Source organism: Carassius gibelio, chromosome B13 (genome assembly GCF_023724105.1).
Source record: "Carassius gibelio isolate Cgi1373 ecotype wild population from Czech Republic chromosome B13, carGib1.2-hapl.c, whole genome shotgun sequence".
Taxonomy (NCBI): domain Eukaryota; kingdom Metazoa; phylum Chordata; class Actinopteri; order Cypriniformes; family Cyprinidae; genus Carassius; species Carassius gibelio.
Genome location: NC_068408.1, coordinates 13209162 through 13236608, shown reverse-complemented (window position 1 = coordinate 13236608; position 27447 = coordinate 13209162). Strand labels below are relative to the sequence as shown.

At 37.8% G+C, this 27447-nt stretch overlaps 2 protein-coding genes across 2 annotated transcripts; one reads left to right on the top strand and one right to left on the bottom strand.

Annotated features, from left to right (window-relative positions):
• Positions 1-840: 840 nt before the first annotated feature.
• Positions 841-7441, top strand: LOC127970662 (cyclic GMP-AMP synthase-like). Its single transcript, XM_052573331.1, is given in 6 exon segments — positions 841-1304; positions 1307-1710; positions 2182-2404; positions 5928-6197; positions 6604-6703; positions 6869-7441. Coding segments are annotated over 6 exon segments (1707 nt in total). The 5' UTR covers positions 841-934; the 3' UTR covers positions 7209-7441.
• On the bottom strand, positions 7288-27314 carry ddx43 (DEAD (Asp-Glu-Ala-Asp) box polypeptide 43). The gene is made up of 17 exons (XM_052573330.1): positions 26848-27314; positions 26394-26449; positions 13216-13342; positions 12982-13128; positions 12680-12761; positions 11915-12071; positions 11691-11809; positions 11493-11603; positions 11248-11389; positions 11016-11116; positions 10610-10697; positions 10355-10482; positions 9555-9664; positions 9117-9255; positions 8925-9012; positions 7787-7959; positions 7288-7581 (listed from the first exon to the last, which is right to left on the bottom strand). Exons 1-16 carry the CDS (start codon positions 27200-27202, stop codon positions 7798-7800), a joined length of 2112 nt encoding a protein of 703 aa, XP_052429290.1. The 5' UTR covers positions 27203-27314; the 3' UTR covers positions 7288-7581; positions 7787-7797.
• Between the last annotated feature and the right edge of the window lie 133 nt (positions 27315-27447).

The following is a 27447-nucleotide window of genomic DNA, read 5'->3' as shown; positions in this document are numbered from 1 at the left end:
ATTATACTTTAATACTGTATTGATAAATAGCTTGAAAAATAGCAGTCTTTTACACAGCTTGGACTTAGTCTTCTTATAGGCAGTTACACAAGACTTTGAGAAAACAATGAGATTTATTAAATAATTAAATCTAAACATACAGTTTAAAATCCTAAATCATCAAGCCACTTGGTTTATATATATATATATATATATATATATATATATATATATATATATATATATATATATATATATATATATATATATATATATCACTGCCAATAGTAGTAATGCTAGTAGACCTATTATTTTAAAAGTCAATAGCTGGCCTAAATAATGCGTTTTCAGAACAGATAACCTAGATTTAAACAATGGCTTAACCCTTACTCCTATGATATTAAGTTTTCCAATTTATAATAGTGTTTAAAATATTTTCCTGTTATACTCGAATGCAGAGAGGTGACGTTTTACTCCACTTAAAACATAAATCTGCCCGGAGGAATATTAAGTCAAATAGTCTTGGACTTTTCACGGTATTAAATATTGTTATATCATCATTATTGGCCACGAAGAAAGATTTTAATGAACACACTTAAAGCTAGGCATGTTTTCACACTGCTATTAAATATTACATTAAAGGCTTAAGCAGAATTTAAGTAAACGTTATGATATATAAATATCAAACCATTATTTTGGCCAACAGATGACAACTATAGCACCTGTACACATTTTTGTCAAATAAATGTAGGCTACTTCACACGATCCACGGAAACCCCAATGCGTAGCCTACAGAAATAACGTCATAATACATCATAACACTGAGGAAGTGAGAACTTTGAACAGTAGAGGCTGGCACAGTACAAGCACCTGTAGCCTGATGTCACATTTCTCCGTAACTGAAACCTTCATTTAACGCACAACTGCGCGAGACGCAGCACACACACCAGCCATCATGAACAGCCCGAGAAAACCGGGCAGCTTCCCCGCAACAAACCCTGACCAACCCAAAGCCAAAACTCAAACAAAAGCAAATGCAAATGAGAAGAGTAAACAGCAGAAGACTGACAGGGAGGATAAGTCTCCGGAGCGCGCAGAGGCCAAGCTGCCAAAACTGGGAAGCAGAAAGCAACCTCATGACAAATCAACACCAAAACAGGATAATCGACAGAGTAAGAAGCAGAGAGATCTCAGACAGTCTTCGGAGAACTCCGAGAGTAAGCACGAAGAAAACGGCGCTTCTGTTCCCAAAAACGCAAACAATGTTGGCAAGAATGAGAAACAAGACAGTGCACAGAGAAAGCATCAGAGTAAATCCGATGAAAACCAGCACCAAAATGTCAGAGAAAAAAGGAGAGAGATCTTTTAAACAATGACAAAGAAGAATCTCTGGAGAGCTCTAAAGGCAAATTGGACGCAAAACCTAGGCAGCGGCATGAATCCGCTATTAAAACAGATGTTTCTCAGGACGCTTCTCCAGCGGTTAGTGCGCACAGCCCGGATCGCCAAGAGAAAAGCGCAGAACAAACCCCAAAGAGAGTCGACGACACACTGGGAAAGGTTCTTAAGGCAACTATTGACAAATTAAAGATCAAGAAGAACGAGCGGTCTAATGCGTCCAGTTGTGTTAATGACATAACAGATAAAGTCATTGCATTCCTGAAACGAAACACCACCTGGTGTGAAGAGATCGAGAGGTTACGAACTGGAAGTTATTATGAAAACGTTAAAGTAAGTGACGCAGTGACATCTCCGGCACTCATCATTCTGTATCAGATTTGCAGGGCATGTAAACATCTTATTATTAACAACATAAAAGGGCATTCACTCATCAGAGCATGTCCAAACAAAGATAATACTCGGTGATATTAGATTAAAAACAGGCCAGAAAGCGCTTGAAATTTCACAGATGCCTGTCATATGTGAAAAATCAAGCGTTTTCTCTCGTTTCAATGCACACTTTTGTTTTTTGTTTTCAGGACATGACACTGAAATGACAAGTTTAAGCACAGTTAAAAATTACAACGTATAACAAATGCCTTCAGGTATATCCAATTATTCCATAAGAGAAGTAAAATAATATTCGTGTTCGGACACGTTTGTGCAATATTACGATTATATGGTCATGCCATTTCTAATCACCTAACGCTTATAAAAAGAGCTTAGTTCAAAGTAACCAGCATCTGCTTCGTCACATTTTAGATTTGTGAACCAGATGAATTTGATGTGATGCTGACTATTCCTGTGGAGCGAGTGGACATTCGGGAGTTTGATGAGGCCGGAGCATTTTACAGTATTGCACTGAAACGACATCCGACAAGACATCCTCTGGACAGATTTCTAAATGAAGACAAGACCATTCAGGCCAGCGAAATGATGAGTGAATTCAGAGACGCCGTCAAGAAGGCTGTGGAGAAACTTCCATGTAGGTCCAAATAAACAAGTATTTATTTGTTATTGTAAATCTTTTAATGAACTCATAATATATAATGTATGATTTAAGCTTAAACGTTTAAATGCGAATCTTTTGAAATATAATTTTTAATATTTCGAACGTTCTACACTTATCTAGCTCCAGTTCTTGTTGGACTTTGAACGAGCCTGTAAAAGCAAAACACTTGCGGCAATTTCGACCATTTACAGACAGGAATATAAGTGTAAATGGAAAATCAAGTTGGGGGAAACATCTCTTTGGCACATCAAGTAGAAATTAAACATTTGAACAAAATACGCCTAGTAGGCTTTCTGAGAAAAGTTCCCCGTTTGCGACTAACCCATAATGCAGTTCTTACCGTCGGTTATCATTGCTTAGTCCTTGTAGCCCGAGAAATATTTATATATATATATATTTATATATATATATATATATATATATATATATATATATATATATATATATATATATAATATTTAAGAAAAAGTACAACAGAAACATTCATAAACATGTTTAATTTTAGTGTTACGAGATGAGGACGAAAATTAAACTAGTTTTAGTGAAAATTTTGCTATTTTCAAAAATATAAAGCACGTTTCAACTGAATCAGTAAATTGTTACTTGTGATTCACAACACATCAACTGCAGAACTTTACTATGAAGGTAAAATGACGTCATAAAGATTTGCATACGCAGGGTAATATTTGCGGAAGTGTACATAAGACTGTAAGCGTAAATTAAATTTGCATGCGCAAGAGAAGCTTTGTAAAGGTGTAAATCAAAAAAAAAGATTTGCAGCATTTTACTGTTACTTGTAAGTGTAATTCATGTATTGTGAAACTGCAGCTTCATGCTAAAGCAAAATAAATATGATCTGCATGCTTCTGACTTCCATTTTTCCGCGCTTACACTTCTGGCACGTTTCTTTCGCCAAAAGACAGTCAAAAGCCCTGCAAGCCTGTGAACGGTGATTTGCAAGCGAAAACAACAGTTTAAAGAACTGCAAAACAGATTGACTGCATAGAACCAATCTGTAAGTGTAAAAAAACAAACTGTTGCAAATGTCTAAATGAGCTGTTGTGCATGTGGGGCAAAAATTTCCCGAAATAATCCGATATGTACAGCTCCGTCTTTCTTTTCTTTGCGCTTACAATTTTGGCACGATTCTCTCACTAATTTAGATTTGCAAGCGTGAGGGGGAGGGCGGGGCCACCTTCCTCTTGTAGCCAATCAAATGAGCCTCTCGCTGACTCTTCATTTACTCTTATCTGATTGGTTCAATAAACACATCATACGCCTAGACCAAGACATTAACCAAGACATTCATCTTCATTTAGTTCAAAATAGTTCTTGCTGCAGGAATGGTACTTTTAACGTACACATACAGTAAAATAAATAAATAAAAATAACAACTTAATTAAAACATGATATTTTATAAGTTGTGTACCATTAGGCTATGTGTTCTTACTGAATTTGAGGCTGTGTAGTTTCCTTCTCTTCCTCAACAGGCTATATGAAATATTAGTTTATTGTAATATTATATTGTTATGGATTATACTTGAAAGTCTAGTATCTGCACTAGCCTAATACATGTATAATTGTACGTATCTACTGATCCATTTTTTTAACACAAATTTGGTTCAATAATAATTGTACCAACAGAAATAATGTTTTATTTAACATGTTGTAATAAAAGGGGATTTTACAAAATATTACTAAAATATTTATTTAAATATTTATTTTTTAACTTGTACACCATTTATCATGTGTAATACTATCGTGGTTTAGCTCTCTCTATATATAAATATATGGCTGTGTGTTCCCTATAATGGCTGGAAACTTTGGATTCCCACGTAATTAGTTACTTGAATTTGGATATATATTTAGACATTATTTAAGATATATTTATCAAAGTTTTTGCATTAGTCAAATCTGGACACAAAGCATTTTGTTACTCATTTTTGCTTCATATAGCTTGATCAGTCACATGAAATCATCAGTGTTAAATACCATAAACAGAAACATGGTCTGAAAAATTGACAAATTCATATTCAAGTAGCTTTATTGGCATGGTAAAAAGGTTTTACAAAGTATAGCACTCTGATATCATAGTGTTGAGCATTGTCACATAACATCATTTTGATTATAAAGTTTAACATCAGTTCAGTGGTGTAAGCAGATTATGAAAGTTCAATGTAAAGCCAAATCAAATAATGTTAAAACTAGCTCACAATTAAGTATGAACACAGCTTATGAAAGGAGCATGTTTTTAATTAAGTTGTTATTTTTATTTATTTATTTTACTGTATGTGTACGTTAAAAGTACCATTCCTGCAGCAAGAACTATTTTGAACTAAATGAAGATGAATGTCTTGGTTAATGTCTTGGTCTAGGCGTATGATGTGTTTATTGAACCAATCAGATAAGAGTAAATTAAGAGTCAGCGAGAGGCTCATTTGATTGGCTACAAGAGGAAGGTGGCCCCGCCTTCCCCCTCACGCTTGCAAATCTAAATTAGTGAGAGAATCGTGCCAAAATTGTAAGCGCAAAGAAAAGAAAGACGGAGCTGTACATATCGGATTATTTCGGGAAATTTTTGCCCCACATGCACAACAGCTCATTTAGACATTTGCAACAGTTTGTTTTTTTACACTTACAGATTGGTTCTATGCAGTCAATCTGTTTTGCAGTTCTTTAAACTGTTGTTTTCGCTTGCAAATCACCGTTCACAGGCTTGCAGTGCTTTTGACTGTCTTTTGGCGAAAGAAACGTGCCAGAAGTGTAAGCGCGGAAAAATGGAAGTCAGAAGCATGCAGATCATATTTATTTTGCTTTAGCATGAAGCTGCAGTTTCACAATACATGAATTACACTTACAAGTAACAGTAAAATGCTGCAAATCATTTTTTCTTACGCTTGAAACGCGATTTACACCTTTACAAAGCTTCTCTTGCGCATGCAAATTTAATTTACGCTTACAGTCTTCTGTACACTTCCGCAAAAATTACCCTGCGTATGCAAATCTTTATGACGTCATTTTACCTTCATACTTTACCCTCTGCATTTAATTCAACCCCTGGGGAAAAACAAAAACAAAAGTAATCCTTCCCACCAGCTCTAAACCAAAAGGCTACAACCATTTAAGCATTCTCCCAGACAGCAACATAGTGTTGGTCCAGATTCGGCCCACATCTGGCCCACGTGAAATCCATGCGGGCCAGATGTGGGCCGGATCTGGGCCAAAACTGCTTGCTGTCTGGGCTGGGACTGGTTGCATAAACAGTTTAGACTAGTCTTAAAAAAAATTTAATAAATTTTTCCCCCTCAAGACCGGTCATAGCTTTTTTTATTCAGTAATGAAAAGAAGATTGGTTTTATTTCTATTGGAAAACTAAGACTGATAAGCCCTTGGCAACTGCTAGTATGTCAAACTAGTTCTCAAGACACATCTTAACATGGTGGCTAAGTTTATGTAATCCATAATATTTGTATTTATATTTTTTTGCATTCTGTAGACCAAATTGAGATACAGCGAAAAAAGCCTAAATGCCCTGCAGTGACACTGGAAATAAAAATGGGAGAAAACGGAAAGACTATTTCTGTAGACTTCGTTCTTGGTCTCAAGGTTCATCGTGCAAGCTGGCCAGACTTTACAAAAGATGGCTTCAAAATAGAAAACTGGCTTGGTAAGAAGGAGAAAGCTAATATGAAGCATCAACCATTCTACCTGGTGCCTAAATATGAGGGAAAGGGAAACACGGAGCATGATGGAGTTGTTGCAAAAGGTATAATGTTTATCATCATAACCAGTTTTTTTATTTTATATATATATGTGACCCTGGAAAACAAAACCAGTCTTGTAGCAATAGGTTCAAAATGATTTATTTTTCTTTAATGCCAAAAATCTTTAGGATATTAAGTAAAGATCATGTTCCATGAGGATATTTTGTAAATTTCCTACCGAAATTATATTAAAACTTAATTTTGGATTAGTAATATGCATAGCTATGGATTTCGTTTGGACAGCTTTAATTGGCAATTTTATCTAAAAAAAATATTGTCCTATCCTAACAAACCATACATCAATGAAAAGCTTATTAGGGTTTTAAATTTTGAAAAGTTTACCCTTATGACTGGTTTTGTGGCACTTCAAAAACTGAGAAGTTATTTGGAAAAATGTCCTTTTCACAGATACCTGGCGAATTTCTTTTTCGCACGTCGAAAAACTAATTCTGAATAAACATGGCCACTCCAAGACATGCTGTGAAGAGGTTGGACAGAAATGTTGCCGGTAATTATTATTCTGTTCCTCTTGTGCCAAGCTTTGATGCTGGTAAAATTTAAGTGCAGAAACTGTCTGTTGTGATGATGCTTCATTGTTTGCATTAATACAATGGCGTTCGCTAAGTCCACAACATTTACAATAAAATAAAGGAACTTTGCTCTACTTCTACAGGAAGGACTGTCTAAAGCTCCTGAAGTATCTTCTTCAACAGCTCAAAGAGGTTGACTCCAAATCCAATAAGATGTCCAGTTTCTGCTCCTATCATGCAAAGACCACCCTTCTTCATGCTTGTGCCACAAGGGGAACTGACAACGAGTGGGCTTACAGTCAGCTGGCCAACTGCTTCAAGCTGCTTTTGGAAGAATTTGTGAAATATCTAAGAATTCGTCATCTCCCTAACTTTTTCGTTCCATCCCATAATCTCTTACATCAAGCCTCTCAGAGTAGCTGTGATTTCCTGGCAAATGCAGTTGAATTTCAGTGCAATAACAACTTTCCAATATTCAGTTAATTTTGATTTTCAGTATATTGTATTTATGTATGTGTTCTTTCATCTTGACAGTCCATTGTTGCTTAATACATATTCCAAATAGTTTTATAGGCTTTTATTTGATATGGATTTAGCTGAACAAGATTGTTACATCATCTACAACTGGAGGCATTTTACCTCACATCAATGTAGGATAACAATAAAAAAAAAAAAAAATGAACAGTGGAAAAAAATTATATTAAAGAAATATATCATGCATGCAAAATGAATCGGTTTCTTAAACATAGCAGAACTTAAATGGTCAGTTACAAGGACTTAACAGGCTCTCTACAAAAGAGAGGATCAACACTTTAAAAGCTTATGAATGAACTCCAGGAAGTATAGTGACATCAACCTGAAAGACACAATTAAAGATTAAAACTACTGCTGGTACAACACATACAAATGCTTAAAAGCACACACATTTGGCTGAGAAATTTCTCATAAACACTTAAATTTAGTTGAATGAGGTTTTAATTAATCTAACAAATTTGTTGTGAAATAAAAAAATCTTCATGCTGGTGTGAAACACCAAGACAAAATAATGCAACAAATATTACCTTTCAAGCTATCAGAACCACCGATCTGAGCCTCCTCTGAAACTACCTCTCCGTCCTCCTCCCCCTCCTCCTCCTCCACCTCCTCCACCTCTGCCCCTGGGCGCAAACATTGCTTTCTCCCTCTGGTGCTTTTCATAACGTTCAGCCATTAGTACCAGCTCTTCAGGTACATCCTAAAGATAGGAAAGATGCTTTCCTTTATCCAGATTCTCCATTAGCATGTTGTATACGTATATAATAAAAACACTAAAGAAAATCTCCACGGAATGATTCATTCTCTCTCTATTCTATTTATACACAACAAAAAGTAATTCGTTTTACAGTTAAATTTGTTTTAAGACCTTTTACTGGCAAAAGGTTGAGGTGAGGCTTTTGAAACGTTGAAAAACAAAAGAGATCTGATTTCACTTTCATCCAAACTAAGCATTTGACAAATAAATCTTTGAATACAAACTTTGCAATGAACAGTTGTTTTTCCACACATATGATATGTGGATCAAGCAAAAACTGGACACACTGATCCAAATCATAAAAAAATGCTAATTTTAAAATAGCTTTTGTTTGAAACTCTTGTTAATTACAATGCAATTGCTGTGCATGCAATAATATCAATTTGAATTTGGAAAGTCCTAAAAAAAAAATCTAGACTAGTCTAGACTTGCACTACATATGTACAATGGAACATACATTTTCTAAAAGTAAATGTATCTGCAGTACACAAATTAGGGGCCCATTATACTTTGACTTACTCAGTTTTAAATATTCTAACTATTTTAATTACTCGATTGATACTGATGACATTAAGAAGTCTCTTTTATCAGATAATGATGACCATAGATATATTGTGGATACCTATTAAAGTTTTTATTAGTCTAGATTTCTCCATGAGATTCTCACAATACATACAAAGAAAGATGTGTCCCAATGACTGTAAGGGGTTAATTAAAAAGGTGACAGACATTTCAGTACATCCCTATTTTCATATCATACACGTGTAACCTGCATGCTTACAAAAACAACCTATTGTAAGAAGCCTCAGATTTCTTACTAATCAGCCAGATGTTGAGGATTTGCATTCTTTACATAGCAGAGTTCAATAAACATAATGAAAGGAGTGGACGCCAGCAGGTGTGTTTACCTGACCAGATCTCTCCAGGATGGTGATCAGCTCAGAAGCTGCTTTCCAGTCCTCTCTTGTTACCAGGGTTATAGATGCACCGGACCTCCTGAGTCAAGACATTGTCTCATTTACATAGAGCCTGAATGGTTGCATAATCACACTTTTTACTGTAACTGTAATTTCAGTCACACTTTTCACTGCTTCACTCACCCTGCTCGCCCAGTTCTCCCGACACGGTGCACATACTCCTCCACATTCCGAGGGAAGTCATAGTTGAAAACATGCGTGATGTCATGAACGTCTAGCCCACGTGAGGCCAGGTCAGTGGCCACCAGAATGCGCACGCGACCTTTGACAGAAGCCATGGATAGGCAGATGGAAATCTCACAGATCAATTTCAATTTAAATCTAAAGGGGCTCAGTACAGTCACTGACTACACCGAAAATATTCATAAAGTTTGCATTTTACGCACCACTAGCCAAACAGTGTTTGTTTGAGTACCTGGAAAACAACATTGACTGAATGACTGAGTTTGGAACTACTTGTTTGTCTAAAGGAAAATGGGGTCAGCAGTTTTACAATTCTGGTGTTATTGGTGTCTCAGAAATGACATATTTTACCCTTCTATTTATTTATTACTAACATACCATCTCTAAAGTCCTGCAGTGCCTCTTCTCTGTCACACTGCTCGCGGTCTCCATGCAGAGATTGAACCGCTACACCCTGCAGACACAGGTCACTGGAGAGGTCATCAGCTCTATGCAACAGCAGGAAAGAGAAATCACAGTGAGAATCTGATGACCCAGACATTCTTAACCAGTTTTGCTTTATGGATTTACATTAAATCTAAAAGTTTGGCATAGAGTAATGTAGTCAGGGTCAGTTTTTTTTTTTTTTTTTTTTGATGGTTTTAGGATGAACGATTCCTCAAACAGTACCTCTAGAGTAGAATAACTATTAAAATGATCCACAATACATGAGGCTCTTGTAGAGTTGATTCCAATTATGGAAATGCCAAATCAAGATCAAGCACTAAATCAAACTGTCAGACTGAAAGTGTAATAAAGAACCCCTTCCAAAGTGAGCATTTGGTTTTATGTTTGCAAAACCGTTTAATGACCACAAAAGGTGGTAGTATTACAGGGGTGTGGAGAATATTTTTTTTATGACCACATATTAAATGGCCACTCCCTTTGTCAGTGGAGAAATGCCAAGTTTCATTTTTAGGAAAGAGCAGCATTTCCCCACAACACCTTTCTCAAGCACACAAAGGAATGTGCATAGACTGATTACCACATCAAGTGATCATAATAGAAATTATATTACGCAATATCATTTCAGTAGAACATGAAAGTGTGCTTGGACAAATTCCTCTTTTATCTGGTTTCATGGAATAAAAAGAAAATAAAGTTTTTTTCTCATTTAAGTCTCACTCTGAAAAACTCACTTCACTTTTTTCCCAACAAATATTAGTACTTTGTCCTGAGGCTCCATTTGGTCAATGAAGTCAAAAACGTAGGCTTTCTTTTCTTCCTCCTGCACGAACAGAACTGTCTGCTGAACAGTGTTTACTGCCTGAGGGAGACAGAGATGCAGAAGGGGAATTGACTTGGGACTTTTAATAAGGAGGCTAAACAGAAAAAGCTGTGTATTTGTATGTAACCCACTTTAAATACATACTCTACTGTAACCGCTCACTCACCGCTAGATCTAAGGTGCCCACATAAACCATCATGGGGTCTTTCAGGTAGGATTTGGCCAGCCGCCTGACACCTGTTGGCCAGGTGGCACTGTAATACAAAAAAAATAAAATAAATAAACAGATGTACATAGCAAAATGGCAATCGTACAAATATTCAAACTTCACGACAAACGATAAAATATTAGTCCTAAATCTGCATTTTAAGTTTAGTTCACACTGCACCAACAGATGCCGAACGATGACATCAGATATATGTTTGTTACACTTAAAATGAACTGTAACTTAAGACATAAATAACCCTTCCGCATTCTTGGAGCAACAAACAATGTAATGCAACATAAGTTAAAAGTCACTGTCAAATTCATCCATACACCATTCAAAAGAACCAAACCAATGAGCCAATCACCTAGTCATAACAGTTTGTCTGTCAGGTCGAATATCCAGAATGATTTTCATGATTTGAGGTTCAAAGCCCATGTCCAACATTCTATCAGCTTCATCCAACACCTGAAACAGGGGGAAAACCAAAAAACAAATGTTTACAAAACTCAAACCTATTTTTTAAAAAGTAGATTTTAAGTGCTCACAAAAATAATGCACCATTACCGGCCCAGTATGCATTTTTGTCATTAATGTACCAGATAGGTGATGGAGCGCAAGTTGATGAGCTCATTCATCTGCAGATCATTTAATCGTCCTGGTGTGGCAATGACTATGTCGATACCACTGGTCACTAGTTTAATCTGGGCCTTTCGATCACCTCCTCCATAGATACAGATGCTACAGTAATGAGAAGAATTTTGAGCAAAAAGACAAAAAAATCAGGATTAATTCTTAATGCATGTTGCAGAGCATTTTGATTTAAGGTGACTGGCTACAGCACCTTTTAAATCCTTTGTAGCTGTATTTGTTGCACTCAGCTTCAATCTGGAGGGCCAGCTCACGAGTGGGAGTCAAAACCAACATGCCAGGGCCATCTCTCCTGTCTCTCCGTCTACAGTGTAAATAAATAAATAAAAATTAATACTTTGTTAATAAAAAAGATTAAATATGGAGCACTGATACTCTGGAAGACACTTACACCGGTTGCTCATCCATATGAATAAAGCCAGGTAGCAGGTAGGCCAGAGTTTTGCCTGTTCCCGTCTGGGCTATTCCAATCAGATCTGTTCCTTTCAGGACAATGGGCCAGGCTTGTGACTGAAACATGAGACAAAATAACCAGGATTACAGTTATCCCCACATATCAAACTTAACATTTAGAGCAGAAGCAAATACATGAAAGAGATGCTTTCTTCAGGATACCTGAATGGGAGTTGGCTTTTTAAATCCCACTCTGACAATGTTTTCCATTATTCCAGGATAGTGAGCAAAAGCCTCCTCAAAAGTGCACACTGGGTTGGGAATGGTTCTTTTTTCCTCATCTTTCAAGTCATCCACGAAGATGTTGTTGTTCTCCTTTCTGTTTGGGCAGAGAAGAGCAGGGGCACAAAAACAATACAAATATGCAGTGTTGCACTAACGCTCAGTACCTTTAGATTATTGTTTATTTGTAAATATCAAAGACATACATTTTCATTTATTGTCTTTTTGAAAGAAGTTGCATTTCTAATTTTCGCTATAACACAGTGGTTCTCAAACTTTCAAGATGACTTCAAAATGATTTAAAACAACTAAAATGTATTCTCCTCGACAACTCCTTTGAAGAACCAGGAAAACCTGGATAATATGAGGTAGTCCAATTTTAAGTGTGATTTCTCAATATTCTTAATTAAATTAGAATATAATTCAAATATCGATAATATTTAAGTACAAAAATCCAAATGTAGTTTTCAGCCATTTTGACAGTCCTACAAAAGACTGACAAAGCACTTTGCAAATTTTTTCTCTCACTTATACAAAAATATTAAATGAAAAATACACACTCAAAGCCTTAACCACTAGCACTAACATTATACCCAAGAACGCCACAGTACATTCATCTCAGAGCATTCAGACGCACTGTTATGAGTAGATAAATGCTGCCATCTGTGGGCTAATGTGAAGAAGGCAAGGTGATACAACTTTTACCTCCAGATTTTGACTTCTTCTGCACTGCGAACTGCCACTGATTTTGCTTCAATATAGAAATCCTTCTTGAGAGGGGGAAGATCTGCAGAAGACAAGATGACTGTTTAATAAGGTATAGTACTTAATGTAGTATTTTATATCTTACTATATATTCCATACACTACATCAACTAAATTGCTTACTCGTTAAAATTTTTGCCTTAAAAGTGTGTAAATAAAGTGTAAATTCAATGAGGAAAGTCCTACATTTGAAACAACTGGAGTATGAGTAAATGTATCAATCTTGTGCCACTAGAGACTAACCTTGCCATTTCATAGCTTCATATTTGTCCCGATTTTCTCGAAGTGCAGTCCAGTCAATAGGTGCAGCTGTTGGGGCAGCTGCAGCCACAGCTCGTACAGCAGCAGCTGGCCAGCAGGAGTCATTCTGATACCCTGCATTGCTGTTACCTGGAGATTGAAATGGAAAATGTCAAACTAATTAACAACACAATAAAACAATACATTATAGTAGCTTAGTGATTCCTGTGCTCTTACCATTGCCACATCCAGGACCTCTGACAGAATTCCCATGCACCAGATCTTCAATCATGTCTTTGGCTTTGAGCTGAGCATCACGGCTTCCAAAGACAAGTACCTCTGCTTCATGTGCACCACGGTTTATCTATCATTCATCATTTAAACAGTAATTGTTGAAATACCATGTAAAAGAAAACTGTCCCTTACTCATTCGAGTTGTTCAAAGCCCAGATGACGCCTTATTATTTTCTGAAAACATAGGTGAATTTGGAAGAACGTTCTCGGAATTAAAGTAAAAGACAACAGCTTCAAGGCAGCTTTTCAGAAAATATTATGGATCTGACTATACTACTGAAACTACCCGATGATAAGGACATTATTGTCTTTTGTAGATCTGCTCATTAAGTAATTTATGTACTTTGTTACACTGACACTGAACTTAAAAAAGCTGTGATGAAACTACTGCCTTTTATAGACCTTAATCATGTTAGATGCCATACTGAATTTAACATGGACAAAAATGAAGGATACAGTATATTAACTATAATGCTCAAAAGCATACCACTCAAGCAATGTGTGTCATTTTGCAGAGAAAATGTAAGGGTCACCAGGGCTTCTGTAAGAGGTCACTGTTACACCCAGTTTAGAAAGACAAAATTTGGACAATCAGTTTTTTCTTTTTCTGAAGTAGAAAGGTGGAACTTTATTCCACCTTATATTAGAGATTGTAAAATATCCTTAAAAACTTGGCTGAAGGCGAATCAATTATGTGATCATTAATCCATGGAATGTGTATCTATATCTGTAATTTGGTTTATATGCGAGTAATGTTTGTCACGTGTTGTTTTTTATCCGTTTTAATAGTATTGTCTACATTGTTCTTGTTTTTTTTAATCTTCCTTTCCCAGGGATCACAGATGTAAATTAGCTGTACAGCTAACTCTGGTACAGGGCTTGAACTGTGCACGGTCCCTGTCAAATAAACGAATAAAATAAATAAGGAAGAACTTAACAGTCTTTACAATGGCTCACATTGTAAATGGTTAAATCCTATAATTTACACAAAACAACTGTCAAAGCAGTTTTATCAAGTTTCATCCAATTTTTCTCCCTTTTAATCAGCTGAACAATTGAGTCTCATTTTCACTACTGTCAGAAATTAATTATGGTGCTAGCCTAAGAGCTACAGAGCTTCTTTTACAGCTGAAAATTAAGTTGTTGCATAATTGATGAACTGTTCAACACTAACAGTTACTTAACTGAATCAACACTGAATCTGGGTTGAGATGAATAATGACACTATTTCTTCTGTAGAGTTGCTTTACAGCTAACATTCCAGTTCTTTCATAAATCATGAATGTATGTGCTGTGAAACCATGTTATTGTACCTGGTATAATACACACACATACATATATATATATATATATATATCACACGCGCGCGCACACACACACCCCCACACACACATATATATATATATATATATATATATATATATATATATATATATATATATATATATATATGGGTGTGTGTGTGTGTGTGTGTGTGTGACGTGAAAGGGAACTGTGGATGGTCAAAACAATCCCCCCCCCCACATTTCAAAATGTAAGTTTTGTCCCCTTCACTATTTCCCAATGTCAGATTTTGTTTTGCATTGCTTGCCTATCTCTGCCAGTTTCAGAGTCTCCAAATTAATATATTCTGAAACTTTTAAATGCATAATTACATTTTTAAAAATGAAATTAAAGGCTTAAAGCTGCAGTAGGTAACTTTTGTAAAAATATATTTTTTACATATTTGTTAAACCTGTCATTATGTCCTGACAGTAGAATATGAGACCGATAATCTGTGAAAAAAATCAAGCTCCTCTGGGTCCTCCCAGTGGTCCTATTGCCATTTGCAGAAAATACATCGCTCCCGGTAAGAAACAACCAATCAGAGCTGCTAGACAGAGCGTAGCTTTGTTTGTGTTCAAAATGTAGAAAAATTTATATACACCATGAATCCATTTTCCAAACCGTGTTTTTAGCTTGTCCTGAATCACTAGGGTGCACCTATAATAAGTGTTTATATTCGGACTATTTTAGATTGCTTCGGGGGTACCGCGGTGGAGTAACCCAGTACCTTTGTGATTCTTCATAGACAAACAGAGAGAAGTAGTTCCGGCTACGATGTTCTTCCGCAAGACGCAAGCAGTTCAGTTTATGCTGGTGGTGCTAATGCACATAAAACGGTTTATTTTATGTATGCTTCAGCAGCCTGTGTTTATTTCTTGAATGTAAAAATGTAACCAACCGTAACATAGTAGGAAAGAAAAACGTAGAAGTAAAAATACTGAAATAAATACTGATTAGTGATAACTTTTTTTTTAACAGTTTTTGGGCTGGAATACAGCAGCTGGATCTGGCAAACAGATTTGGACGGTTGATTTTAATGTTACAACTAACGTTAAACAACAATATTATTCACAGACGCACTTTGTATTTGAGGTAGGAGTAGGCTAATTCAGCCGATGAAATGGCAGATTGCTGGTTTTCAGTTTGATCATTAGTTTTATTGTATTTTTAAAAACTGTCAAATTTAGCCTACTTAGAAGCAATTTTTTGTTAATTTTATGTTGTGTAAAACAGGCAAATGATAGCTAATTAGCTAATGTGAATTCAATGTGCCATTGATACGCGTCCATAAACTATGTAGAAGTAACATTAGTCAAAATGTTCACACAGAGATGAGAATCCTACAATAGTTTAAGAGGAAGAGGACAGAGGAGAACAAGCTTGTAAGTTGTATGGATAGCTACATACAGTATATTCTAAAATTCACATGGTAAAAGTACTTTAGATCAGTAAAATTAGGCCAATGGCATGTCATCAGAGTTTGCATTGAAACCAGTTCTGTGTCCTCAAACATGTTCCTTTACTAGACAGGAGATGAAGAGACCACAGAACAGGGAGAGTTAGATCCAAGTGAGAAACAGGTAATGGGAATATGACAGAATGCTAATTTTTCTAGAATAAAAGAATACATGGGTACTGTGTCCAACTAATTTAACTAGTTGTTGTTATTATAACCATATTTTCCGGACTATAAGTCACACTTTTTTTCATAGTTTGGCTGGTCCTGCGACTTATAGTCAGGTGCGACTTATTTATAAAAATTAATTTGACATGAACCAAGAGAAATTAATCAAGTTAAAACATTACCGTCTACAGCCGCGAGAGGGCGGTCTATGCTGCTTAGGGCTGGGTATTGTTCAAAATCTTTCGATCCGGTGCCAATTTCGATACCTCAGTTTCGGCACCTGAGGTACCGCTACAGTGAGCTCTATGACCAATGCATGGAGAAAAAAAAAAAAAGATTCCTGAACACGGTTTTGTTTGACATCTTTACTTCGTGATTATTTTGACTTATGTCTGTTCTAGAGACATTTGATAAAGCTCTCATTGGTTTTCTTTTGGAAATATGTTTAAAAATTATACTGAATGCATTTATGACAAAATCGTGATTAAAATCTAAATTGCAAAATTGATAAAAAAAATCGTGAGAGTTTTTTTTTGTCCATATCGCACAGCCTTACATTCTGGCCCACAGCAGCCAACCACATCATAACGCAAACGCTCCTGTTTTGAGGTCATGCATTAATTTTATATTTAAGTAAAGAGTTTGGGGATTTTAACCAATATGGCAACTGATCCTCCGTAAAAAAAAAAAAAAAAAAAAAAAAAAGGAACAGCAGCTGTTCATTTAGCGACTCCTAGTGAACGATACATGCTCATCAAGACACAAACATTATTCTAGAACTCACACTCTGCATTCAGTCAGCAGATCCATACGAATCATGCATGAAATTGAAGTTTATGAACTCAAACGATAGCTTTATGTGCTTTACAGATGAACTTGAAGTCTTTATTCATTCGAGATGTTCAATAACAGATAATCTTTGGCTCGGTAATACAAGTACATGATCCGATTAGTGAACCGATGATTCTTTTGAGTCAATTTTTTTTTTTTGTTGTTTAGCGAAACTAGTGTGGAAACCAGTATTTCACAAACTGTATAGATCTGAGCTGCAGGGCTTGCAAAATCGCTAGCCTCACGTCCCGGGGCTATTGTGTTTTCCAGTTCGATGGGCTATCGTGAATAGTGATGTAACATTCCTAGCTTGATTCGCGTTGTTCACTCGCTTGAAGGGGTGAAACGGATCGTAGCGGATTGTTTGCACTCGTTTCTAAATATTGCTGATTCAAGCATTTAAACAATTAGTGCGCGTTGGGAGCTTGCACTCATTCATTCAAAGCATGCGCTGCATTTCAGACAATGCGTGTACTAGGGATGCACGATATTGGGAAAAAATGACATTGCAATATTTAATTTTTCTGCAAGATGTATTGCGATATTTTTTCCTACAAACAAAAATGGGGTGAGCACACTTACATTCTCATTTTAAATGATTTAAACATCGACACCATCATGTCAATTGATTAATTATGCGCGAGGGTGAGAGAGCAAGACAGCGCTCTTGTTGTTTGAAGACGGCTCGCTCTCTCTCTGTCTCTCGCGCGCTCTCTCTCTGTCTCTCTATCTGTCGCGCGCGCATGTGCTCGCTCTCGGTCTCTCAGTCTTGCTATCGCGCGCGCTCTCTCTCTCTCTCTCTCTCTCTCTCTCTCTCTCTCTCTCTCTCTCTCTCTCTCTCTCTCTCTCTCTCTCTCTCTCTCTTTCTCACTTTCACTTCCGGTGCGAGCGTGAGTGTGCAGAGCGTGTGGGTGAGAGCTCTTCGGTGAGTCTGAGTAAATCTAATCTTTTTTCTTTCTGGCTTTTTTTCTGATCTTTCGTTTGATTGTTTTTTTTTTTTTTTTTTTTTTTTTTGTGCGATTTGGGGTTTTTTTTGTAGTTGTTTTGGGCCGCGTGCCACCTTACCGGGAGCATGACGGCCCCACACGCACGGTGTTGTTTGGGTTCATTGACCCGGCGTCATGGCGTGAAAGTGGCGTCCGCGGTTAGTGTAGAGAAGTGCTGTCTTGCAGTGGGAGAGGTAGTTGGGCATGAAAACATTATGTCTGCCTCCAGGATGAATAATGCCACTGTGGTATTTCTCAGTACTGTTGAAAAGGCTAATGAATTAGTTGAGGCAGGAATAGTTATTGATGATCTGTTTAATGCTGTACTTCCGCTGTCAACACCTTCAAAGAAAGTCACGCTATCTAATGTACCGCCGTTTTTAAGTGATGAGATACTAGGTAAGGCTTTGTCTCGCTATGGAAAACTTGTCTCTCCCATTAAAAAGATCCCTATCGGTGGTGGATCGCCTTTATTGAAGCATGTCGTTTCATTTAGGCGGTTTGTCTACATGGTAGTGAATGATGATGCTGATATGGATCTGTCTTTGCACTTTCGGGCGGATGACTATGATTACATCATTTACGTGACATCGGGAAACATGAGATGTTTTAGTTGTGGACAAACTAATCATTTAATTCGTGATTGTCCCGGGAAAAATTCAACCAATGTGTCAGGTGGTGGTGACGTCAGAAGCGATGTCCTTAGTGCTGAAACGGAGCCGGTTGACGAGACTCCGGGTGAGTCAGCGACAGGGTTACAAATCTCAGAGGATAGAAGTGATGGTGTTCCTGCGATCGCTGTAACTGAAGAACCTGCGCCTGAAAGCACAGTTACTGATGTTACATTAGTTGTGTCTAATGTTCAGGAGGGGGGAGCCGTTATTGAGACAGAGAAGCATTTAAACGATGCTCTCGATGTTGAGCTGCAGCCTGCTGTGGAGAGCGTAGGTGACGTCATTCCAGTGGAAACAGTGCAGGCAGATTTTAAAGTCCCGTTAAAGAGGAGGAAGCCTGGTAGAACTGGGATTGATAGACACGCAAAAAAATCAGATAAAAGTGAGTTGTATGAAGATACGGAAAGTGATAGTACATCATCTGATTCAAGTGTTTGTCTTTCTCAGAGTGATTTTTCTGGTCATTACGAGGTTGATGATATTAAACTGTTTCTTAGAGCTACTAAGAATAAGAGGGGTGTGTGCATTGATGAATTTTTTCCTAATACAGAGCAGTTTGTTGAGAATACTAAGGCTTTCATGATGGAGGGATCCTTTACAAATAAAGAGGTCTACAGGTTAAAAAAAATAGTGAGGAAACTTAACTCTGAGCGTAGTAATGAGGATAGGGGGGAAACCTAATTCCATGGCTTTTAGTGGGGTTTTTTTGTGGACATTGTTTTTCTTTTTTTTCTTTTCTTTAAGCATGTGTCACGTTAATGTTGCTACTCTGAATGTGAATGGTGCCAGAGATATGTATAAAAGAGCAGCATTATTTGAAATAATTCATCAGAAAAAAATTGATGTTATGCTGTTACAAGAGACACATACTGATGTTATTAATGCTGCTGATTGGGCAGTGGAATGGAATGGGGTTGCTGTTCTAAGTCACAATACCACAATTAGTGGTGGAGTCGCTGTTCTCTTCGCTAAGGGTTTCAGCCCACACTCTTATCAGGTTGAAGAGGTTATTAAAGGTAGACTTTTAAAAGTAAGAGCCTCTTTTGAAAATGTTGTCTTTGTTTTTATTTGTGTGTATATACCAACTTCAGCTGTTGAGAGAATGCTTTTTTTAAGTACTTTGTCTTCTATCTTACAAAATGTTGCTGATGACGAGTATTTAATTTTGGGTGGTGATTTTAATTGCACAGAGTCTAATCTGGACAGAAATCATGTGGAACCTCATGTACCCTCACGTCAGCGTCTTGTTCAGTTAAAAAAAACACATGAATTAATTGATATTTGGAGGCAGCTTAATGGAGAGCAAAGGCAATACACTTGGTCTCATGTTCGTGGTAACACAATTTCTTTAGCAAGACTGGATAAGTTTTATGTTTTTAAACATCATGGGAGTATTGTTGAGAGCTGTTTTATTATTCCATCGGGTCTTTCAGATCATAGTATGGTGCAGTGTGGTATCTGTTTTAATTCTATCAAGCCAAAGAGTGCCTATTGGCACTTAAATACCACTTTATTGGATGACAAGTGTTTTAGGGAAAGTTTTAAATATTTTTGGAGCATGTTTAAAACTACAAAGAATTCTTTTAGAACACTGCAGCAATGGTGGGACTTTGGGAAAGTCCAGATAAAGCAACTATGTCAACAATACTCTCAGAACGTCACTAGAGAGGTAACCCTGAGTTTGAGCTCCTTAGAGACTGATATTTTAAAATTGCAAGAATTGGCTCACTTGCCTGAGGTGGAGTCTCTTATAAAAAATAAGACGACTCAGCTATCTGACCTTTTAGGGCTTAAAACGCAGGGTGCTCTGGTCAGGTCACGTTTTCTAAGCATAAATGAAATGGATGTACCATCAAGGTTTTTCTTTAGCTTGGAAAAGAAAAATGGGCAGAATAGAGTTATTCATGCCTTACGGTCTGAATCTGGAGCATTGTTAACTGACCCTAAGGATATCCGTAAGAGAGCAGCTAATTTTTATGAGTCTTTATATAAAAATGAACTGAGTCCAGATTATAGGTGTGACAGTGCTTTTTTAAAAAATCTTCCTCAAGTGGCGGAGGAAGTCAACGCAAAGATCTCAGGTGCTGTGACCATGGAGGAACTGGTTAAAGCCCTCCAAGGTATGGCGCTGGGAAAAGCACCAGGGATTGATGGTCTGCCTGTTGACTTTTATAAGTCCCTTTGGTCAGAGATTGGAGAGGACTTGCTAGAGGTACTGAATGACAGTTTAGCCGGAGGGTTTCTGCCTTTGAGTTGCCGCAGAGCGGTCCTGACTCTCCTACCCAAGAAGGGTGATCTGACGGACATCAGGTGCTGGCGACCGGTCTCCCTCCTGTGTGGCGACTACAAGCTGCTCTCTAAGGTCTTAGCAAATCGATTGGCAGAGGTTATGGACCAGGTAATTCATCCTGATCAGACATACTGCGTCCCCGGGAGGTCAATTTTTGATAATGTTTTTCTGATTCGTGACCTTCTTGATGTCTCTAAGAGGCTAAATCTAGATTATGGCCTTATATCATTAGATCAAGAGAAAGCCTTTGATCGCGTTGAGCACACTTATTTATGGAGAGTTCTGGAAGCCTTTGGTTTTTGCAAAACCTTTATAGATCAGGTGAAAGTTCTCTATAGTGACGTTCAGAGTATTCTCAAGGTTAACGGTGGTTTGTGTGCTCCTTTTAAAGCCTGCAGAGGTATTAGACAGGGGTGCTCCCTTTCTGGTATGCTCTATTCTTTGGCCATAGAGCCTTTATTACAACAAATTAGGTTGAAACTAGAGGGTATTTCTTTGCCATCGTGTAATTGCAACTTTTCATTATCAGCGTATGCTGATGATTTAGTAGTAATGATTAGTAAGCAAAGTGATGTGCAGGTTTTATTCGAATTGCTTGGAGATTTTAAAACCTTGTCTTCCGCTAATGTAAACTGGAATAAGAGTGAAGCCCTTCTGATAGGAAGCTGGGAAGGTGGAAAACCACAACTCCCTTCTGGTTTACAGTGGGGAAAAGAAGGATTTAGATATTTGGGGGTTTTTCTGGGTGAGGAGACAGTAGTACAGAAAAACTGGGAAGGTTTAATTGAAAAAGTCAAAGGACGCCTAGACAAGTGGAAGCATTTGTCTCCAAAATTATCATATAGAGGACGCGTTTTAATTGTTAACAACTTGGTGGCGTCTTCCTTATGGCATAGGTTTGCCTGTGTAGATCCTCCTTTGCAATTACTTTTAAAAATTCAGACTCTCATGGTGAACTTTTTTTGGGATAGGTTACACTGGGTTTCACAAAATGTATTGTTTTTGCCTAAGGAGGAGGGTGGACAAGGACTAATGCATCTTCAAAGCAGGATTGCAGCCTTTCGGTTGCAGTTTGTGCAAAGACTGCTGGATGGACCTTCAAACTGTAACTGGCGCGCTGTTTCATGCCTGATTCTACGGAGCTTTGCAGGTTTGGGACTTGACAAAGCACTTTTCTTAATGGATCCCCTAAAACTGGACACCTCTAAGTTGCCAATTTTTTATAAGAATACTTTTAAAGTTTGGAGTCTCTTTTTTGTCCAGCGTTCAGATAGCTCACCTTCTCTTTTCTGGTTACTGGAAGAGCCTTTAATCCATGGCGCCCGGTTGGATTTAATGGATAGTTCCTGTTTTCCTGGACTCAGTAGGGTGTTGGTGGGACATGACGTTCTCACTCTGAGTCAGCTACTGAGCATTGTGGGGCCAGATTTCAAGGATGAAGTAGCTCTAGCTCAACACTTGGGAATCAGGTCTATTCGTCTTGTTAACCAGTTGCTCATGAAATGGAAAGCTGCTCTTGAAACAACTGAAATGGAATTGTTAACGGAATATTGTGTAGGTTCTTGTGTTGCAAATCCCAAAGACTCCTTTCCTCGTTTATCTTTGGCTATAAATGTTGAAGGGATTATTTCCCCCTTTTTTAAAAATTCTGCATCTCTGTGTAAAGACTTTTTTTTAAGTGCTGGTAAATCTTTGTACAGGTCTTGTGTTTTAGTGTTTAGCAAAAATGTCTTAAGTGCAAGAGTTGATACTCCCTGGCGTGATGTTTTTAAACTGGACGAAGGCGTAAAGCCTGAGTGGAGTTCTTTGTATAAACCACCGTTAACCAAGAGAACAGGTGATTTACAGTGGAAGATCATTCATGGTGCTGTTGCGGTTAACGCTTTTGTGTCAGTTTTAAACCCTGAAGTTGACTCTGGATGTCCTTTTTGCTCTACTAGAGAAACCATTTTTCATGTGTTCATGAATTGTTGTAGACTACAACCTTTGTTTGAAGTTGTAAGCGATGTTTTTTATGAGGTGCAATGAGACCTTTTCTCTGGAGACATTTATTTTGGGGTACAAGTATGTGAGAAAAAAAAGTGTTGTCTGTCAGCTTCTGAATTTTGTTCTAGGCCAAGCCAAGCTGGCCATTTATTTAAGTAGGAAAAAGAAAATAGAACAGAATCTTAATCAGAATATGGTTGCCTTGTTTTCTAACCTGGTGAAGTCAAGAGTTATGGTAGATTTTTTATATTATAAGTCCATTGATGATTTTGTTACATTTGAATGTATTTGGTGCTACAAGGAGGCTCTCTGCTCTGTTTTTGAAGGCGAATTGATTTTTGTGCTGTGATTTTTTTCATTTTTATTTTGTACATTTATACTTTGGTGTAAAAGTCTGGTATGATAAATACTAGGTAATGTCTTGTACACTGTGTTGTAATAAAAGTTTTGTTAAATCTCTCTCTCTCTCCTCTCTCTCTCTCTCTCTCTCTCTCTCTCTCTCTCTCTCTCTCTCTCTCTCTCTCCTCTCTCTCTCTCTCTCTCTCTCTCTCTCTCTCTCTCTCTCTCTCTCTCTCTCTCTCTCTCTCTCTCTCTCTCTCTCTCCATGTCTCTCTCATGTGTGCTCTCTCTCTCCGTCTCTTTCGCGCTCGCGCTCTCTCTCTCTCTCTTTCTCTCTCTCTCTGTTAAACTTGCATGTGTTTTTCAGTCCTGTCAATGATAAATTTTCACTCTGTGATGGTTAAGCTGTTTAATTAATCCGTGAATCACATTCGTCAAGGGCCGGGGAGCAGCTGGCCCATACAGTTAATGATTGACTGATAAACTACAACATCCTACATCGCACATCCTGCGGTGTGACTATCGTGGATTCGTACATCGCGATATCGATGCTTAAACGACACATCGTGCAGCCCTAGCGTGTACAGATAATGAATTCATCTTTCGCGTTTCGTAGCTTCTGAATGAACACATACATACAATTATATAAAAATAATTGTCTCTGCAAGTATTCTCGTAAACACAGTCGGTTATGTTTTAAGTGAACGTATACAGTGGCCTGCTGCTTAGAGAAATTCCCTGTACCGGATAAATCTGTCTCTCTCTCTGTTTTTTAGACAACGTGATAGGGGGCGTGTTTCAAGATACACAATGGAATAGACCAAACTAAACAGGGAGGGAGGGCAAGCCGGCTTTGGCTGCAATACACTTATCGCATATGTTGCACTTTGTTGACTTGGCATCCACTTTTATAAAGTGTAGCCACACTTTAGACCTTTTTGACATTGTAAAACGGAAACGTTTTGAGAAAAAACAACTACACTTGTGTTGTGTGACTACAAGTATCTTCAAAAATCCTCCCCGTCAAGTCACGTGGTGGTCGACAGCCATTCACGGCGAATTTAAGTCCTTACATGCACGTATGCTACAAGCTCACACAGACACAGCCACTTGGCAAAAAATAAATAAATAAATACGTCCGCTTGGCTTTTGGAACCGAAATTTGGCACCGAAAGATAAATAATTTTTTGATACTAATAGTATCGAAGTTTTTCGTTCGATACCATAAAGGCATCGAAGTTCGGTACCCAGCCCTAATGCTGCTTAGTAGTGATGCGTGGGTCGGGTTGGGGCAGGTTAAGAAATAGTCACTTTATTGCGGGGCGGGTTGGGGCAGGTCACTAAAAACAACATTTTAAAAAATCCATTTATGTTGCATGGAATTTAGTGGTGGATATTTTGATTCTTTCGAGAGATTCGTTGATTTTCAGTTCGTTCACAAAAATGATTCATTCACTGTTTCGTTCAGTGACCATTTCTTCATATTACACAAATACGACAGCAGTTGGCAAAAAAGAGTGTCTTATGTGTTATGTCTTAAGTCAACGAACGTATTTACTTGTGACAAAAACTGATTTGGCTTTATGTGTACATGATCGCATTAAATAAATAGCCTAAATAAATTGTTCAGATTAACAAAGCACGAGGTTTTTTCGGGGATTAAACTTGGAGTTATGTTCTGTATTCCAAATATGAAAACAAGAGTATGTGCACCGATAACTGCGCTTTGTATCTTCTGATTGCTGATCCGAGATTTACATGCTTGGCCGACTGACCCTGTATACTCTCATTTCATTCGCGAACGAGATGTATCAGTTCATTCAACTCTTTCACCTACGAGAAGATCGTAATCGTTCAGTACATTCAACAAGTCACATGCTCCATCACATCTTGAGTAACTATTTTGACAGGATGAAACAGTTCACAGAGCTAATAGCGCCGCGTTCGCGCACTGCTTTGGGAGGAACTTTATTGAACGAGAAATTCGTCTTTTACGGTCTATGGTCAGTGGATTACGTGAATAAGAACGATTCGTTCACCTAAAAGATTTGCTCACGAACGAACCCTCATAGTGCAATTACCTATAGCCCATATCGATAAGGTTATGATACGAAGGTCTAAGTAGCAACGCAACTTCTGTGATGTCCCTGATGCACGGGGCTGGTCAAGAAATTTTACTTTATTTGCGGGGCGGGCCAAATAATTTCATAAAAGCGGGACCTGCGGTTTGGAAAAAACCCAGACCCGCGCATCACTACTGCTCAGTGCTCCTGTAGTCTACCCCTAATAAACAGAGGGCCCTCTCCAGCTATAGACGGTAATGTTTTCTCTTGGTTCTAAATAAATGTGATTTATAGTCCAGTGCGACTCATATTTTTTACTTGTCATGACGTATTTTTGGACTGATGCAACTTATACTAAGGTGCGACTTATAGTCTGAAAAATACGGGTATATATATTTAAATGTAAAAATAGTTTATCACTGAAGCTTTATAATAAGCTACATAGGGCCCTTTGAAATTCTTTTTTTTATTCAAATTTTGTCAGATTCTGTGATATTCTACATTTAACAGCTGATTCCATTTTTAATATTTCCAACTGTACTGCATTACGTTTACTGTAGTGGTCGACCGACATTGGCTTTTTGTTGGCCGATGCTGAAATCATAGAGAGCAGGGTGGCTGATGGCTGATATAAAGCCAGTATTTATATTTATATATATATATATATATATATATATATATATATATAGAGAGAGAGAGAGAGAGAGAGAGAGAGAGAGAGAGAGAGAGAGAGAGAGATTTTCATCAATATTTAATAAATTAGAAAACAAATGTTCATTAGATATGAACATCCAGGGATATAAATCCGCGGAATTTCCCCTGAACCCCCCGGCATTTACTGCCCCACACGGCTGAATCATTCAGGAATGAAGCAAGTGACTTTTTTTTTAACTGACGGAAATAAGTTGTAGCGACAGAACACTTTAATACTACAGGTGTTTCTGAGATTTCCAAACGTTATTACTGCCAACATTTATGGTAGCATTATCGTATTTAACTTGCCTTTATCGATGCTCCACTGCTCTCTTCGAGGTCCCGAATTTTCGCACCACCTCGACCTAGGAAGACGAACAGAAACCGAAGTGACTTCCACGAATCGGTTCTTTTGAACCGTTGTAATTCACAATTCAGTCATTCTTTAGTTTAAGCAAATACCTAGATATGCCATTATCGGAATCTGTATTGTTATATTATAAATTATTTTCAGTGGACCCATTTTTTTTTTTTTTTATAATTGTTTCGCTACAAATCCTCTTTGTACTAGTGCTTCACTCATCGGTTGTCGACTCATGAGTCTGATTTGGCCCATTGCCTCGAAACGATAGAGCCGCATATTTGATAGATAGATTTTCAACCGATTTGTTAGAAAAACACTAGACATCACTAGAGAAGGCAGCGCTTCACAGCATAAATAACTGCTGCATGAAGAAATGTTCCACAGACACCTGTATCTCACCTATTATTCTCCCGACCAAAGAGTTTTCCACACTGAGAGTTGTCGGTGATGAGCCTGATCTGTCTCCACCAACGCGACACCCTGTAGGTCCAGTCCCGAAACGACTGTATATGTTATTTTTACCTGTTGCTCCGTCACAAACATTGGATTCAGAGTCTCGGTCCCTCCAGTTTCTCCACTGCTCTCCGCCTTCACCAAACTTTGCGCCGCCACTCGTGGTTTCTCTGCTCCGCGCGCCTCTAGGAGACGGAGGCCTCAATGACTTTACCGGTAACGTTACAGTTTGAACGGGTAACGTTAACGGCTTTGAATTCGCCACACCATCCGCATCGTACTCATCTTCCCAGTCCGACATTTAAATCAAGCATTTAAGAACACAACTTCGGATAATCGACGCTTCCCTCCAGCACGACCATAAATCTCTGATCAGAAACTTCGATCAATATCCGCTCACGTGATCTCTTACTGAAATGCAACATGGCAACCGCAATTTACATTCGTTAGCTACTGCTGTGAAAACCATAACGAATAAATATTACTCATTGAAAAGGCTTTTAAAACCTTTCTGCGGGTTTGATTATGACTGTTTGTTTGTTTATT